The sequence below is a fragment of the Camelus dromedarius genome, chromosome 6 (genome assembly GCF_036321535.1).
Source record: "Camelus dromedarius isolate mCamDro1 chromosome 6, mCamDro1.pat, whole genome shotgun sequence".
NCBI lineage: Eukaryota > Metazoa > Chordata > Mammalia > Artiodactyla > Camelidae > Camelus > Camelus dromedarius.
The window spans coordinates 46,031,564-46,049,650 of record NC_087441.1 but is presented as its reverse complement, the minus strand read 5'-3'; the positions used below and the strand labels follow the sequence as shown (position 1 = coordinate 46,049,650).

The 18,087-nt window shown below is 40.0% G+C and overlaps 1 protein-coding gene across 3 annotated transcripts in view; it reads left to right on the top strand.

Moving 5' to 3' along the window:
• SOBP (sine oculis binding protein homolog) overlaps window positions 1-18,087 on the top strand; it is a 158,193-nt gene that overhangs the window by 34,860 nt on the left and 105,246 nt on the right. For all 3 annotated transcript variants that reach the window (XM_064486809.1, XM_010989615.3, XM_064486810.1), the window contains one exon: window positions 5,267-5,418. In XM_064486809.1, coding sequence (XP_064342879.1) covers window positions 5,267-5,418 — 152 coding nt within the window. The remainder of the gene's footprint in view (window positions 1-5,266; window positions 5,419-18,087) is intronic.

Genomic DNA, 18,087 nt, shown 5'->3' with positions numbered 1-18,087 from the left:
GCCTCTCCCATATCTGCCCTCTACTTTTCTCATTGGAACCCTGTCCCCAGTCCTTCTCCTCGTTCTCTGTGAAAACTTGTTCTCAGAAAGAATCACTCATTTTAAAGCATAAATCATTATAGACCCTGTGTATGTCGACCCTGTGTATGTGTTTCAGGGAATTTGTTAATGGGATATAAGAAATGTTTAGCCCAGGAAATTACTCTCTAATGGTAGAATTAGATTTTAGTGAGCAGCTGAGGATAATTTTTGAAGCGATTCTTATTGGCATCTTTGAATCTGCACATGTAAGTAGCTCCCCACTTCACCCACATGGAAAGTCAATCTTATCCATGTCCTGCTGTGATTCCCCCTCCTTACAAAAGAGAAAGCTGGGAAGATATTGCTTGCCTGTGATAGAATGACTGTTTCCCAAGATCCAGGTATTATTGGTTCTGTCTCATCATTTACTGTTTAAGTGGCACTTGCTGGTGAGAGTTCAGACAGAATGTTTGCAGCAAATCCAAGTCTCATCGTTATAAAGAAGTAAAGGCTTGCACTGTGAGCCTTTAACTTGTTTTCTTAACAAAATCAATCAAAAGATATTGATTAACACTTCAGCTGTCTCCTTGAAGACATTTTGACCTTTTTGATTCCATTTTCTTTGTCTATTAGCATGTCGTGGAGCAGTAATCTGTGACAGCTTTTAGTCCTTCATGTGGAGGGAAGTCTGTGTGGATGGTGTGTAATCTCACACATTTAGAAAGGCTGTGGTCTTTAAGGTGTAGTGGTCAAGAGCTTGGGCTCTGGAGTCAGATGCTTTCGTCTTCCTCTTGGCTTTGGTATGTACTGCCTGTGTGATTTGGAGTAAATTAACCTCTAAACCTCACTTTCCCCATCTGCACAATGGGGATAATGTTAGTACCTGCCTAGGGGAGGGTGGTTGTGATAAGATTAAATGATGGATTTAAAGAACTTTGTGCTGTGCCTGGCACTTACTAAATACCAAATAATGGCTAACTATAATTATTTTCCTTTTGGTTCAGTGGTCCAAATTTTCTCTGGGTCTCCCTTATGTTTACTTCTGGAACATAGGGAATTGTACAGAAGCTTCTATAGGACTCTGTAGAGACTTTTAACTTAGACTGCCTTAAAGTTCTTGAAGTTCGGTTATTCCAAGAAGGGCTGCAAAGAAAGCAAACTTTAATCCTAGTTTCTTGCCTGCCTTCCAGGCCATGTCTTTATTCTGTTGTTAAAAATAGCTGCTGCAATAAATAGACTGATGGAGTATTACCTGTGGTTTCATTACATGATGTGTAGAACACACAGGAATCACTTTTGACTGCTTACAACTTGTCTCAAATACAATTCAAGTCTTGAAATGATTATCTGGACATGCATATTCTAGGAAATGTGGGAGGTGCGAAACATCACCAGCAGATACTTTCACATTTTTTTCCTCAGTCTTGGATTCTTATGAAAGTTAGAAACAGGTGGTAAATCTACAGTTTAATCACTTGGTCCATTAAGGCCCTCCTGATTTTCTTTGGGCTCTAGTCAGGTAAGCTAATATGCATGTTCATAGCCAATTAAAATGCCCCTAAATGGCATTGACCAGTGGCCATCCTTATTGTTAAGTCATCAGATAAGGCAATTTCTCAAACAGCTCAGCAAGGCATTCCAGAAATACTTGACTTCATACTTCTTTGCACTATGATAAATAACAATTTTGATTTTATCTCAAATTAGTTAATCTAAATTTCTCCTTCTGGGATGTAAAGTAGAATAATGTTCTATAGCTCTTTGAACATTAGATTGGAAAGACCCTAAACATTTTGTTAATTAAATCCTAAAGAGGTAGTACAAACTTTTCATGATTAATTGAAGCATGCGTATTTTGACTGATGCATATTTATATGATATAATCATATGAAAAATTTATCATGGTATACAGACTATACACTTTGGGAATGTGATTTAATGGTGTAAATATTTTGCATTTGTTTTTGCATTGTTTATTATGAAAAATACACAGGCTAATAATGGCTGTAAGGAAAAATCTGTGATGTGAATTTTCTTTGAGGTAATCGCAAGTCTCTAATGGCTCAAACCTTTAGCCTAAACCTAAGAAATCAGGTTTTCCCTAGTTTGATTTAAAAAAATTTTTTTTAAATAGATGACGTTTGGAAAGCTAAAGGGTGGAGGCCTTCTATTTTGCTAATGTAAAGCATGCACACAATTCCTGGGTTTCAGATAAAAGCAAAAGATGTGGTTGTTGAAATGAACCAATCCCTTTGGCTTTAAGCAAGTAAGAAAAGCTCACTTTTCTAGGGGTGCGGTCACACTGTTCAAATTGGGGCACCGTCTCATGTCTGGTGGCAGAATTTTGAGCTAGGTCTTATCTTACAAAATTATTTTTAGTAATCACAGTTCTTTGTTTCTTAAATATAGTATTAATAAAAATGACTTTTCTGAGACTAGAATACCTGAGATATCTAAAACTCTTTTCTTGAACTTTTGGAGCAATCCCTTTTTCAGACTCTTCTATGGAGCATTACCTATTGATAACAGTTTGGTGACAGGAGAGGAGAGATCTAATGGCAATTTTCCAAAGGGTTTGCCTTTATGAAACAGAATTTTATGAAAAACGGATGAGAATACTGAATTATTTAACAAGACAGATGCTAACCACCATTCTAACAGTTTTGCAACTGCCAGATGCAAAACAACAGTGCGCAATTTCTTTTGTCTCATCTTCCCATATTGTTACTTTGTAGTACGACTGACTTATAAAAATAATCTGCTTTAAAATTCTACTTTTTGTTTACTAGTTAGCTCTATTGTAAGAAAATATCCTTGCCTCCCCTTAAAAAAAGACAAGTCGTCTGATGATGGAGTAAAGCAGGAAGAAGACCCGTGAGTGGCCTTTTTGCCCCAAGCACCCTTCCTCCAGGCCAGGCCAGGCCAGGCCAGTGCACAGGCCAACTGCCCGGCCTTCTTACAGCTTTGCTCTCTACCCTCTGGCACCCCAGTTTCAGCCCATGACAGTTAAAGATCTAGAACTGAAACACTTACTTTTTTTTCTCCCCCAAAGTAGGCTACTTAACGGAAGGAATCGAAAGGGGAAGCCTAATACATGTTCTAAAGTGGGTCCTTGGGAAATGGAATCTCCTTGTTGAACTCTGAGGCCAAATAATTTTCCCCCATAAAAATGTTTTTTTCCTTTCAGATTTCACCAGAATCAAGCTTATTGTCCACGGATCATTTGTGAGAGTTCTGCTGTATCATCTTCTTTTTCAGGAATTTAAGATTTTAAAGCAGCTAATCAATTGGGAAAATAGAAACTATTAGTGCTAGTTAGTTTAATAATGATGAATGATTATTTTAAAAATATACTATTTCTAATCTAATTTAAAAATTTTGAAAAAACTCTGAGTCTTGTTAATTTTTCATGCCATGTTAAATATCTGTATGTAGACAGATGCCATATTAGAAGTCAGACAAGATATAAATAAATCTTTCTTTGAACAGAACAGATTATTAAATGCAGTCGTATGACATTTGAATTCATGTTATGACTCCATTTAAAGAAAGATGTTATCAAAAATGTTTGATTAACATCAAAGATCGTTTTTTACGCTGTCTCATTTGATAATTAACAATAAATCACAACATGTAATTTGTGAAATAAAAATGGTCATTAAAATGACAATACTTATTCCATTAAGGTAAATCAAATGCTACACATAGTTCTGAGTGATGACACTCAGGGGGGAAAAAAGCCATATCACTGCACTGCAAATTAGTTTGCTTCTAATTTTGCAGGCTGATGACCGCACTGCCTCAAACCAAATCTTTTCTCTGGAAGTGGAATGATTACATGACAGACTCTATGAACCATGAATATGTCAACAACTCATGCACCAGGCCTTGCTTAGCAATTAGTCTTTGGGGGATTTTATTCAGAAATCAGACAACACTATACCAGAGCTTGTTGGGGATTTTATGATTACCATTCATGTCCAGAGTATGCGTCTGGGTTAGTACCGAAAAAATCCATAAAGGAGGAAGAGATGTGGCTAACAGTGGCAATCAATCATGCACATACACATGGTCAATTGGGAGGATCAAGAAAACTTAAGATAAAGCCAAAGCCCCTAGAAGGCAGCAAGGAAGTATTTCTTAGACTTTTACTTATAGTCTCCTATTGTTCCCCGTAAAGAGGCCAATATTTCCTAGACTTCAGTCATTTGAATATCACCATCATTTTTTTTGTTACAGCATCCTGCCACCTATACTATAATTTACTCAATATGTTTTATTAACTGACTCCCTTTAAAAGCCTTTCTTTGTTTTAAGCAGTACTATTTGTGATATCATGGGCTTGTGCTGGTCTAATTTTTCTTCTCTTACAAAGCAAAAGAAATATAGTCATTTAAATAATGAAAATATTTGCATACCACCTAACATTATTCTGAGCTCTCCCATGACATGGGTGGCAGGTGCTGCAGGAGCTTCAAGGACCACCAGTCTGGCTGAGAGTGATCAGGGCAGCTGTGTGACCTCAGGTCCCATTACCATTCCTGCATCCAGGGTCCACGAACTGTATCCTGTGGAGGAGAATTTAAATGAGGCCTGCACCTCCCTAAGGATACCCAGCAGGAAGGCTGCATCATAGGAGACTGCTGAGTGAGCCAGCCTAGTGCCTTTCCGTCGGTAGAACATGGCCACTCAAATCTTTCCTTTTTTTGACTAACCGTATCATTTGGGAATCATGATACTGCAAGAGTAAACAACACCCCATATCTGGTAACAGTAATAGGGAACACGTCCAGATTGGGCCTGGCTCCTGACTGTCCAGGTTCACGTTAGGGCATCACATTTGTAGATTAGCACTGGGTGGCCCAACCAATGTGGATCTTGCAGGCTGTCAGTATCCTTTGAAGAAATGGGTCACTTTGCAAGCTTCATTAATACTGAACCTGGTTTAACCAGGCAGAATAAACATTTGTACCAGGCTAAGAAGCCCTAGGAACCCTTATGGCTCTGCAGTCATGCTCTGGTTTTCAAGTACCTGATGTCTTTTGGAAACTTAGGAGCCAACCAAAAAAAAAAAAAAAAAAAAAAGAAAAAAGCCCTGAGCCTTCCCACCAAGAGCTATTTTACTAGGTCAGAAAATGGTGAGGTACGGAAATTACGATCAGACCTCAGGTAGGTTCAGGGTGTGTCTAAGTTTGAAGGGATGTTTGCTTCTGATATGAACATTTTTCTTATACTTTTATTATAGAAGATGATGTGTCAAATGTACAAATAATGTGTGCCTGGTGCCAGAAAGTGGGAATCAAGCGCTATTCCCTGAGTATGGGAAGTGAGGTGAAAAGCTTCTGCAGCGAGAAGTGCTTTGCGGCCTGCCGACGAGCCTACTTCAAGAGAAATAAGGTAAGAGCACCGTAGACAGAGGCGGCCCATGCGGGCCTCTCCAGACCCCGGGCGCATGCGCCTCTTAGCTTCTAGCTGAACTCACTGCGCACCCTGCACCCGTATTCTTTCTGTTTTGTCTGTTCTCTTTCTCTGTCATTCTTAACCTTCTGGAATGAGGAATCCCCTTCTAATGTGTAACTTGCTCTTCAATTTCTCTTGTCTTGGTGTCTGAATTCTGAGAGGGTGAATGGATCTGATGAGGACGCGGTGGTCGCAGCTGGTCTCCTAAGTGACCGCTTCTCTCCAGCAGTAGAGTACCTAGGCGAGAGTCCACGAGAGATCAGCGGTAGAGATTTCTTATCCAGGCTGAGAAACTCGCCACAGCAGCATGGCCAGAGGGCTTTAGTTCACTCAGCGTTACTCTTGTTCCCACTGGGAATATTGCTCTGGTTCTTTCCAAAATCTGATCCACAAATTCTAATTAATCAAGAAAAATGTCAAGTCTTTCTTGACACCTTATGTTAAAGTTGACTGATACTGAGAAAAGGTGAAATAATGAATACATGAACCAACATTGCTCACACAGCCAAGGCGTTGTGAGAAGCATGGTGGGTGAGCACAGGAACAGCCACAGTTAGGGTTTCTTTTTGTTTGTTTGTTTGCTTGCTTTTTTGGTTTTGTTTTGAGACATCTCAGATCTGAAAATGTCCTTTTAGAATAGCATTAGCCACCACTGATGGGAAATAGAATGTATGATGTTTTTACAGTCAACACACACATACACACAGAGCTAAATTTTTAATCTTTAAAGAACTGCTATTGCATTTTGCCACCAGTTATGGAAGTACATTGCTAGTTCTTGATTATTTTCCATTGATCTGTGAATCTGCCTTAGTTCATAAAATCATCCACATTTTGCTAAGCATTTCCATTTCCATAATACAAAATCAAGATTTGTCCTTTCTTGAAGCAAACAATTACCAATTTTTTTAAAGTCTGATATTTGCAATCCTGAAATGCTAATTTTGGGCTTACTGCATTGCAAGAAGCACTGTTGCAGCAAATTGTCTCTTGCAAATTTGGGTCACATCATTCTGCCAAAAAACATAATGCCGAAAGAATTAGGCTGCAGAGTTCAGCGGGGTGGAATTTTAGTAGCAGTCTCTAAGAATTAAGCTCATAATCTTCACTGGGGCAGGGAGGCAAGTAAGGAAATTGTTTGGAATTCTTTTGCGACAGTCAACAGTCAAGTTCACTTTCCCTTGGGAGGGGCCAGTGAGGCTTCAGAGGAGTGTGGTTAGGGCAACGCATGGGAGACACGTTTTGTTTTAATATAAGAGGATTAAAATGATCTCTGAGACCCTGGGGCTCCCGTTTTGAATGCTGAGCACTGGGGTAACAATCACAAGAGTGGACCCAGTGCTTTCATCTTCAAAGCCTTACTTACCACAACAAAATATTTTGCATTCCATCTCAGAAAATGGCTATAGAAGAGGGGTGGGGGTTGTCTTTCTATGATTCTGAAGAGTTATGGTTCTGAGTCTTGATGGACTGCCTGTAGTGAATAAAATCCAGCAAGATGAATTTGTCATAATCCCAGGGTCACAAATTGATCTTACTTTAGTAAGCCTCTGAAGAAAAGCACCTGATTCCATTTGGAAAAACAGTCCAGAATAGTATTACATACCGTATAAATAATGTACACATATTTATAATGATGAGGTTTGAGGTCAAACTGAATTTAAACTTCCATAGCTTACAGTTTTGAAAAATGAATAACTAGGAGCTAAGATAAGAATTAGCATTTGGAATACTTATAGTAGGTAACCTTTCACTTCCTGCAAGGAGTTATTGGGGTAGTTCTTTGAAGATCCTGCAAAACCTAGGAGTCTAGTGGTTTGAAGTTTAGCCAGTGACTTTGCAAGCTGATCCCAGCAGCCCATTAGTGTACATACAATACCTGTCTTCTCTACAATCTTCATGCTTATTTATGTATTCCAAAGCCCTGCCACACCAGACGTTCTCGTTTTTCAAATAGAGAAATAAACTAGTCACATCGTTTGCTGGATTCTTTTTTTTTTTTTAATTTTAAGAGCGTTATCTCTGCAACAATATCCTATTATATTACCATAAACAGGTACAGCTGCTGCATTTCTGTTAACTGATAGGATTTTGTGGTCATTTCATTTAGAGCTTGGGTTTCCTAATGGATTGTATTAGATACCAGTCTCCATCCTGCCATTTCTAAGAACTGCTGTAATAAGCCCCAGGGTGTTCCCCACTGAAGACAATAGCAAATAGCTACTTCTCTTCTTGTATCACTTAACAAAAAGTCTTTAGTCCTCATTATTAAAATTGTAGACGTTCTTAATCTTAGAAAAAAGGCAGAATTCTTCCCATTCCTACCAAAACATTTCCTGGTTAAATTCTTCACTTATAAATACTGAGGAGTGGATGGAAAACAGTGAATACTGTGTGCAGAACAGAATTTTGCCCTAGGTATAATGTAGACTTAAAAAAAATGTAAAATTAACTATGCTGTAAATTATGCTTTATAATGACAGCCCGCTTCTTGGTGGATAGCATGCTGGGATCTAAAAATGGTCTCTAAGTTGAACCCAAATTGCAGGCATAACTTTAGAAAGAAAAATCCTAGTAGAAAAGGTAGCTAATTAGGAGAAGTATTCAGCTGACCTCTGTTTTGTGTCTGAGCAACACCTGCATTTGTGAATGTAAATTGGACAGCTGTGCCTGTGTTTCCCATGCTAAACTCTTCACAAATGCTTGGGTATAGAGGCAAGAACTGATTTTCTGCTACAAACAAGGACAAAAATAGCCCAACTCTCAAAATGCAGGCCCACTGAAAACTGGCTCTTTAAATTTCACTTGCTTCTGAAACCTGCTTTCTCTTTGCGTCTCTGTGTTTGTTTGATGGAGTAGGTTAAGAATGTCACATCTTTCTCTCCCAAATCCTGGTGTTATGAAGTAAGGTGGGATGGACTGAAGCCAAGGGAACCCTTTATGGCCTGTAGGTTATATTTTTAAACCAATTTAAAATTTAATTTGAAGAGCAGTTTGGATTGCAAAAATACGTAGGCTTTCTGCAAAATGCTTCTGCTAGGACTGGGAGTCACAGCTGTATTCATTTAAGGAACCTAACTACTAGCTTACACGTTTCAGGATGTTGGCTCTAAGAAGTGTAGAGTGTCAATTCATAATCATATTTCGCCGAATCCTTATCCCCAGCAGGCTCGATTGCTGACACAAAAGTGTTTGAAACAATGGGTAAGAAAAATACTTTTGTAGTCTGTGGGCATCGGCTGAACAATGGGATGTCAATCGCATTATTTGATGCACTGGAGGCTTTTCAGAGAACTAAAGCACATTCTTTTCCCAGCCCCTTTTTGAGGCCACAAGTAGAGAAGAACTTAAGAACATTTCTAGCCTAGCGATGTGCCTAGGAGTCGGAAGGTTGCAGAGACTCCTTCGCGGTTTCTCAAGAGATGCTGAAGTGTTCAGTCCAAGTAATACCTGTTTTACTCTGCACAATAACAGACACTTTTTAAAAAATATTCTTTCCTAAGGGAGTGATGCTTTATAACTGTTATCCCTCCTAAAACAAGAGTAACGACAAGACCACAAATAGTAGTCATTTCTAAATATCCTGTGTTTGATCTTTTTCCTTCTGCAAGGGAAATATCCTGTTGTCTAAACTGATGGCCACAAATCAAGAAAGAAATAAAAATTTATGACAAATGGCCAAAACAGACAATGTAAAGGATGATTGTTTTCTTTCCTTGCTTAGATCTCAAATTTATAGCGTTCTTTGTGGATTAGTGGCATTGATACTTTAGTAACAGACACACATTCCTAAGAGCACCAAAGTTTTGCTTCCTTGTTCTTGTTTTTCCATATCTTGAGACAAGAATAGATTGAAATACTTCTTCAATATCACAGTGTTGCTGTTCCTCCACAGACCATAGTGGGAAGAAACCTGTGTGGATAACAGATAAGGATGAATTAAACATTAAAATGTTATATAGACAGAAACAACATTTGCAGGTGATATCATTAAGAAATCCTAACAATCATGATAATAATAACAAATATTCAATGAGGGGAATGTTGCATAATAAGCATTTCCTTTACTTTCAAACTATATCCCTGGATACATAGCATGTATCATCGTGTTATTTGGAGTTACGTTTTATTTAGACTATTCGTCTTTTTATTAAACTTGAATATATACTGGGAAAGATTCTCAGTTTCAGACTTCGCTATAGAACCTAGTAGTGCAGCAGAAATGTGTTACAGTGGCCTTGATAACCTGTCTACCTTGTTCCTTTAAACACCTGCAAGATTTAATTTGTGAAATGGCTATCATTCATGAAGGTTTGGGGAAGGACATTAAGAAATTGCTTGTAGTTAATGTCTGCTGATTGCCTGAAGCTCAGGCCACAGACTTGATTTTGCCAGCTGTTTGCAAATATTCCTGACTGACAAGAACACTTAGGGAACACCTGAGTTCTTCCTGTGGATTCGCTGTGTTTTTATGGGGCGCCAATGGACCTTTTGGGTCTGTCTCCCTGCACCCTGGCCTGCAGGATTGCTTAGGTTCTGCAGCAGCTTGCAACTGCTCTGCCAGCCTGCCCACTGCCCACCCGTAGAGTGGCCTCCATCTCCCAGGGCTTTGATCTGCAGGCCAGTGGCTGAGTTAGTTCCCTTTTGGTCACCGCAAACAGGGGTGTCATCAGGAAGCTCTGGGGAAAGGACAACAAAACCACCTGTTTTCTTGCTCTCTGGTATTTTGAAATATGGGATGGAATATTGATGAGCTGCTGCAGCGGAGAACCTATGAAAAAAGCACTAGCAGAGGGGAGGGAATGTGTTAGTCCTTTGAAACACATTCAGCGTGAGGGGAGAGCAGGAGAACTCCGGCCAGTGAAGTATGATGTAGGTCAGGCTGAAGTGATGCCGAGGCTCTTGAAGAAAGGCAGAAGGAGTTTTGGAGCAGCACTTCTGCAGGCCAGGTGGGACCCAATGCCCTAGGAAGCCATCCATCAGAAGCCTGGGGAGAAGCATGTGATCTTGGGTTTACCAGAACAGTTGAACACCACTTGAGAAACACTGGTCTAAGGGAGACCCAGAACACAGACAGAATGGGGCCAGTGACTTTGTACTGAAAGAAAGAACTAGCAACCATGTCTAGTTTTGAATGGGCTCCATTTGGGGAGATTGTGGGGGAAACAAATAATTTTAATCTATTACCCAGAATGGATGTCAACTTCTGAATAATATTAGATATTTTAGATTAACTATAAAGAAATGATTAAAACTCCAAATAGCTTCAAGCCTCGATACTTTATTCAACATTTCTTTTCAATGAGCTGAAGGAAGAGGGGGTACTTTTCATAGATCTGAATTTGGTCACCCAGAGATCAATACACAGGGCTATTGACAAAGATGCTTGAATGTTAATTTTCAGACAGTCTCTGGCCATCCTTCTGGTGATAGCTAATGCTATACTACACACTTAAATCAAGTTTTTCTCATCTGAGCTGCCGGTAATTATCCAATCCATCTCAAAGGCACGCTCCTTTTTAGCATTAACCACCGTATTAGATTGCATCAGCTACATTGTGTTCTGGCGACCGCGGCGGCAGAGTGATGAATGCGCGTGCTTTGAGTTCACAGTCCGGGTGTCTGTTTGGGTAGCGGGCAGTTCGGTGAAATAAATGATCAGGAAGGGATCTAGTTATTTGGGACCTGCGATCTCCTTATTGATCCAGTCACTCATATTGCCAGCTCTCTCACCTCGCTGCTAACAGTGTTTCGGTTTATCTGAAGAATGAGCTTTTAAAGAATTATGTAACGGGTTGTTTTCATGGGCTTCTTCAATCATAAGCTACATCCAGCAGAGAGAGTTAGTCTTTGTGCCTGACCTTAAAAGGAAGGTGTCATGAGACCTTACTAGTAAGGACTAAATTGAGGGGAGAAGTTTCTACGAGGGCTTAGCTCACTGTCTAGAGAAACCAAGAGAGAATGATTGTGCATTTTCCTAGGATTGTAGTTATGTTCTGTCAATTCAAATGCTTTGTTAAAAATGTGGACTGTCTAAATAAGTGCATGCATAAGAGAGGCCAGGTGGCTTGCTTTGAGATATTTTAAGGTAGTAGTTTGAGTCCAGAATTTCTCTCCTACACTTTTGCAACGTCTGATCATAAAGCCTAGCACACCCAAGAGGGCCATATGCAGGAGATGCAAACTGTTGGCACACTCATGGTTATTTTTGTTTCTCCCCCATCTCAGTACCTCTGGATAGCTTTTGTACACATAAGCAAAAGTGTGAATTGGGCAGGCCATGTGTAATTCTTTGTTCCTTGGGCACTTTGCTCTTTGTTCATATTATCAGAGATTAGGAGGGAATAAAGGAAATCTTGCCGCAGAAGGCCACTTAATTTCTGCCCCAGCAGCTCAGCCTAAGAATGGGAAATTCCCTGTGTAACAATCCATTCTGAGGGTGGTCATGCACACGGCGGAATCTAATGCCTCCTGACAGACTGCCTTTGGAGGTTACAAACATCAGTCTGTTGCCTTATCTGTAAACACAGGCCGTGGGCCAGAGCTGGGCACTGCTACAAGCACTAGAAGGCAGATCAATGGTTTAATGAATCCATAAAGGATGCTTGAACTCTGCTGCAATTTACTGAGCACTCTAGTTAAATGAAACTCCTGTAGTCTTTAACAAAGCTAGAGATAATCAATGGCTGGAGATGGCAGGCAGTGTCCAGTAATCCCAACCTCCCAGAATTTGTGTTGTTTTCTCATTGCTAACAGAGGTTTGGTCAGGTCCAGGCTCCAGGGCTCACTACTGCTATATTGATATTTTCTGAATGTTTGAGCTGAATTTGGCCTGAAGATAACCTAAGTGTAGTAGTGTTACTTCTGCGAGAACTATTTTTAAAAGCTTTGGAATATTATTGAAAACAACATTTCTTTAAGGCAGTGAGATTAAACTCAAGAGTTATATTTAATTTAACATGTGGTGTCTTTGTAAGGCATCCCCATGATGAAAAGTAAATAAGTAAATATAATTCATTCTTAATTCCCAAAATGTCAAATTGCATTGTGTTGGAGAGCCCAGTTAATCCTTCCATGGTAAAATATTCCTCATTAGTTTGCTATGGTTAAGGGTTAACCTCTCCTATAATAAATTCAGATATTAATGTATTTTCTGCTTAATTCAACTTCTAATAGAGGAAAATACAGTTAGTAGATACATATTGTTTTACTTCCAAATGTGCTTTGGAAATATACTGATTTATGAGAGAGCTTTGGAGGCATATAGAAAAATTCCTTAATAAATATGTTGAAGTGTGTTTTTTTCCCACTTTTGATTGTGGAAGAGTGACTGCCTTGACTTTGAAAGGATTTTTTTTTCCCACAGAGATAGTAGAATTTATGACATAAATGAAAGATTTTGCATCCAATTTTTGTCACACTAACTTAAATGGAATGTTTCACTTTCTTAACTAGCTAATTAGCAGAGAGCTGGCTCCTACCCTAGTGAGTGTATTTGGGGGGTTCAGTGGGGAACAGGAGTTTTGAGGTATCATGACTGCTTGTCTACATCACAGGCCTTTGCCAAACATTCCATGAAAAAGTGGTGATTTCTGTATGGAGCTAATATGAGAAGAATCTCTGAAGGCCCTGACACTTTTTGTGCTCATTGGTAGGATTGTATGTTTCGTAAGTGGAGGCAGTTAAGTTGTTGGTGTCCAAGAGTTTAGAGATACAGAGACCCAGGTGTAGGTGAGATAAAGTTAAGCAAATAGTCAAAGACAAGGGGAATTTGCCCAACGGGAGACAAGTGCCTCTGGGCTGCTCTTTTGCTTGTTTTTAGCCAAGCTTAAGGAGAAACCCCTTGTTATTTATTCATCCATTCATTCTTAGAAAAGAAAATAAAAAATTATATTGAGCTCCTATAATGTGCTAGGTACTGTTTTAGGTTTGGTGGCTACATCATTGAATAAGATGAAACTCCCTGCCTTAAAGGGACTTACAATCTATTCTCTAAGGGAGATAGATAACATGCAAGTCAAAATATGTATATATCTAACACAATTTTAGGCAGTGAAAAATGCTATAAAAAAAAAAGCAGGGTGAGTGGGTGGATAGTGATAGAATTCTGTTTTATATCTGATGGTCACAGACGTTATCTTTGTGGAGGTGATATGTGGGGAGGGAGAAAATGAAGTGATGGAGCTAGATATGTGAAGAACTGGCAGCAGAGGGCTCTAGAGAGGAGGGGGAACAACTGAAAGGCAGAGGTCCTAAGACAGGAACATGTTTGAGCAACAGCAAGAAGGTCAGAGTGTCTGAATGATCATGGTGGTTGGGACCAGATCATGTAGGCTGGAGAGGTAATAGTTTGGATTTTATTCTAAGTGTGATGGCAGCTACTGGAAGGTGTTGAGCAGGGTGCATGACATGATCTGATTTTTCTTCTTGATTGGATCTCTGTCAAGGAAGTAATACATTTAAGATCCTGGATGCAAAGGGGATTTGGAGAGTAAGAAAGGCAACAGCATTCCCATCAAAGTTGGGTGTGTCTGGCAATAGAAAACTAAAAATATCATTTTCACTGAATTATTCATTCATAGTTATGAAACATTTCCCAGTAGCAAAAGTGTATTGAACAAATTTAGTTTTCTTTTTCTTTTCTTTTTTTTTCTTTCTTTCTTTTGGCTGTGGGAAGAAATGAACCAAGGATGGACGTTGTTGGTTAAATGTTCTGACACAGCAGTTTTCTTTCTATTGGGTAGATAGGGTGTGCTTCAGAAGGTGAGCTCAAACTCTGTAGAACCAAATTCTTGTCCTGGGAGACCTGTACAATCCACAGGCTTCTCAGGCTCGACCTCTAGAAGCAGCATGATGAAAAGGAGATGGTTACATTGAAGGGACCATCTTTGGGATCAGATTATTCTAAAGTCTGTTTTATTCCAAGAGTAGACCCAATTTGGTGATTGCATACTCTCAGGGTGTATCAGGATTTTTAATGCAAGTAAGAGAAGACCCAAATCAAACTGGTTTAAGCAATAAAAGGTGTCTTTTATCTGATGGAACTGTAGAGTCCTAAGTTTGAGTGTGCTTCAGGGCATGTTGATCCTGCAGTGCAGCGGTCTTATCATGGTCTCATCCCTTCATATGTCTATATATTCTTCTGTATAGACTGTTGGCCATAATTCCAAGGCAAGCTCTCCAGAGGCCATGGGATGGCTGCTAGTGGCAGTCAGGGCTATATGCTTCTTTGTTCACATCCAGCAGAAGACAGAGTGCCTATGTCCTAGCATTTCAAGCAAGAGTCTTGAAATTCACACTCATTGTCTTTGCTAAGGTCACATGCTTGTGCCTGAACTGGGGACTATGACCAGGGCAAATGGATGTTCTGATTATCTTGAGCTGATCAGGGCTTCCTTCTGACATTGGAGTTGGGCTCATTTTCCTTTAAAGCCTATGGGAAGCTGCATGGGGAAGGGTAGCTACCAGAATGAAAATCTGGAAACTGTTTAAAGAGGGAAGGAGTCAGAGTGATGGCTGATGGTAGGTGCTAGCAAATGTCCACAGGAGAGAAGGAGAGGTGATCCCATGAGGTGGGATTCTTCACACAATGAATGTGTCAAGCCCATCGATTTTTGTCATGTAGAAGGAATCTGAAACCCATGTATGGACTGAAAAATAAAAACGTGGTTAACATTCATCATAGGGCCCTTAGATGAACTACCTCTTCTACCCAGGACCAGCTGCTTTGACAAACCCTGTAATTAGAATGTTGGTTTTAGTGCCAGGACCAAAGTGCTGACTCTTTCTATTCTTTTTGGACTCTATAGAACATGAGATTGCACAGAGCTAAGACAAAGGGATTATAGTTAGCTGTCAGATATACTCATTTATGAAGAGGAACAAGGGTGCAGTTAAAATAGCAGAGAGCCCAGTATGTAGTTTGATCAGTATCAGTGGCCTGAGAGATGTTGGCCAAGTACCATATTTGATGTGGGGTGGCAGATGCCTGAGACTGGATGGGTGATGGGATGAGGCTGCTGTTACCCATTAAGAGTTAGTCTGCTCGCCTACACATTTAAGCTACTTTCTCTGTGGCTGAAAACAGAAGGGAAAGGAGAATGTTCAAACAAATTTTAATTTAGTCTAAGGCTGAATATATCGAGTTCAGGTGACCAAAAGAGCAGAGACCTTGGAGGCTGCAGTTGTTAATTAATCTTTTAATCAATTTATTTATTCAATGAATATTTGTTGAACAGCTACTATGTTCCAGACACTGGAGATACAGTGGCCCCCCCAAAAAACCCAAAACAACCTAGGTTCCTGCCCTCATGAAGCTTACAATTCAGTGGGGGATGGACATTTATTTTAATAATAACACAGATGTGAAATCACCACTGTGGCAAGTGCTATGATGGTCTGGGCACAGTGCTGTGAGAGCCTCTCTTAGGGAGATCCGACTAGTTAGGAGATCTGGAAACATCCCTGAGGAAGTAGCGCTTGAACAGAAATCTGAGAGATGGAGAGGTGTTAAGTAGGAGGAATGGGGAAGGGCTGAGGACGCCACAGCGTGATTTCCAATCCTGGCCCTGACTTGCTACTTCTTTGTTCATTTCAAGTTCTTTTCGAAGGAATGGAACTTTCCCTCCAAGCAAAAAAAAAAAAAAAAAAAAAAACATTGAACAAATGAATATTCCCTGGAAAAAGAATCCCATTTATCCACTTGTTTATGCCTGCCTGCCTGCCTGCCTTCCTTCCTTTCTTCCTTCCTTCCTTCCTTCTGCCGACCCTTGGAGATTCGTTGCTTGCCTCTTGGCTTCTGCCGTCCTTGACTCTTCACTCAACTTCATAACTATTGTCAGCACATTAATACTAATTCATTTCAGGGACTGTACTGACAGCTTGTAACTCCTGGAGGAGTAAAATTTTTAAAATAAATAAGATAAAAAAGAAAAATAATGATAATGATAAGAACCTAAGTGTTTTAGTTATCAGATGTATCAGAAAAGCAACAGTGACCATAGGGAAAAGATTGGGTGAAAATACACTGATTTGAGAGGAAAAAATAGTGTCATGACAAATGTGGTTGGATGGTTGAAAATAAATGGGTAAGCTACTTTAAGATGGAAAGATTTCCCCTCTACCCCCTACCCCACTGAGGGTGGAAAGAGATGTGGCTTTGCTATAGGGAGAAATTATAGAGCTATGTTAACATTAATGCCAGGGCAGACAGGAAGTTTGGGCGATGATAAATTCCAGCAAAGAGGAATGCTTATTGACACGCAGGTCCCCAGACTAGACAACTGTGATAAAATGGAAACAGAGCAGCACGTCTGCTGGCACGATTGCGGAGGGTGGTTCCCATGGTACATGGTGTGGCAGGAGGGAGGAATTCTCCTCCCTTTCTCTGTCGTCTTGGTTTCTGCCTAGCATTTCATTTAGCACCTAGGATCAGGGTGATAGGACCATAGAAATGTAGTGATAAATAAAAAGCCAGGTACGTAACTGGGATTTAATCTTCCTGGGTCTTAACTGGGTGACGTGGACATGCCTATTCTAAATGAAAGGGGTCTCCATCACTCTTCATGGTGCAGAGAGAGATGACCCTTATCAAGCTTAACCAAACCTGCACCTGCCTCAGGACCGTGAATGGAAACCACCGTACAGTTCAGCTGGAGTCAACAGCCTCCTTTCCAGTTCCAGTAACTTCTGAAAACTACATATAGTGACAGTCATTTCCAAAAGAGGCTGATTTTAAAACTGTGATGAAAATGGCTAACAGCAGGCTGAAGGTTAAAGTAAAAAACTTAAAAACCATAAAATCTGCCTGGAGGCTATTTAAGCAAACTGTTTTCGAGGCACAGATGGTTCATATACCTCTGAGCCAAAAACAAAAAAAGTAAAAAAGGGACAGTAAAGCTGGCGTGATTAAGCAGACAAGTATGAAAGTTTTATTAGACTAAAAAGGCATCCTTTAGAAAAGTGAAAAATCTGTCTCAGGAAATTCAGAAGACATGTTAAAGACCAATGGAGAATGGAGAGGACAAACAGATGACATGTCAGAAAGCAACCAAAGATGGTGAGAACACACAATGTGTTTATGTACATTGGATATCAGAAGCTGTGCTCTAAGGAGATCAGAAAGCAGCATAAGAGAAAGATGTAGCATGTGGAGAGTTGGGTGTGGCTTCCCTGCCTGTATTTTTGATGCAGAGAGGTTTTTTATAGGAATTTGGTGCAACTTAAATGGTAATTTGAAGCTCCAAAAAAAATCAGCTGGAGCAAATTTGAGAAGCTTAAGTGCCATAAAGCACAGGGTCCAACGCATGTGAAGGAAATAAAGTATGATGTAGCTGTTGGTGTTATTAACAGCTGTAAGCATATCTGAGAACTGGGAAATCTTTGGGGTGGGTGGGTCTCCAGCCACTTTTGAGGGTACCCTTGGGTGCTTATGGATGTAATGCTCCAAGTATGTTCCTGTGCATGGGCAGTGCAGGGGCATAGGTGGGTACATGTGCAGAAAGTCTCTGGTTTTTAGACTGGTGAGCTTCCATTATCATAATTGTGAGAAAAGTCAGACTCTGAAGAATAACCAAACAGTGCAGAGTTGTAGGGTCATCATTTGAG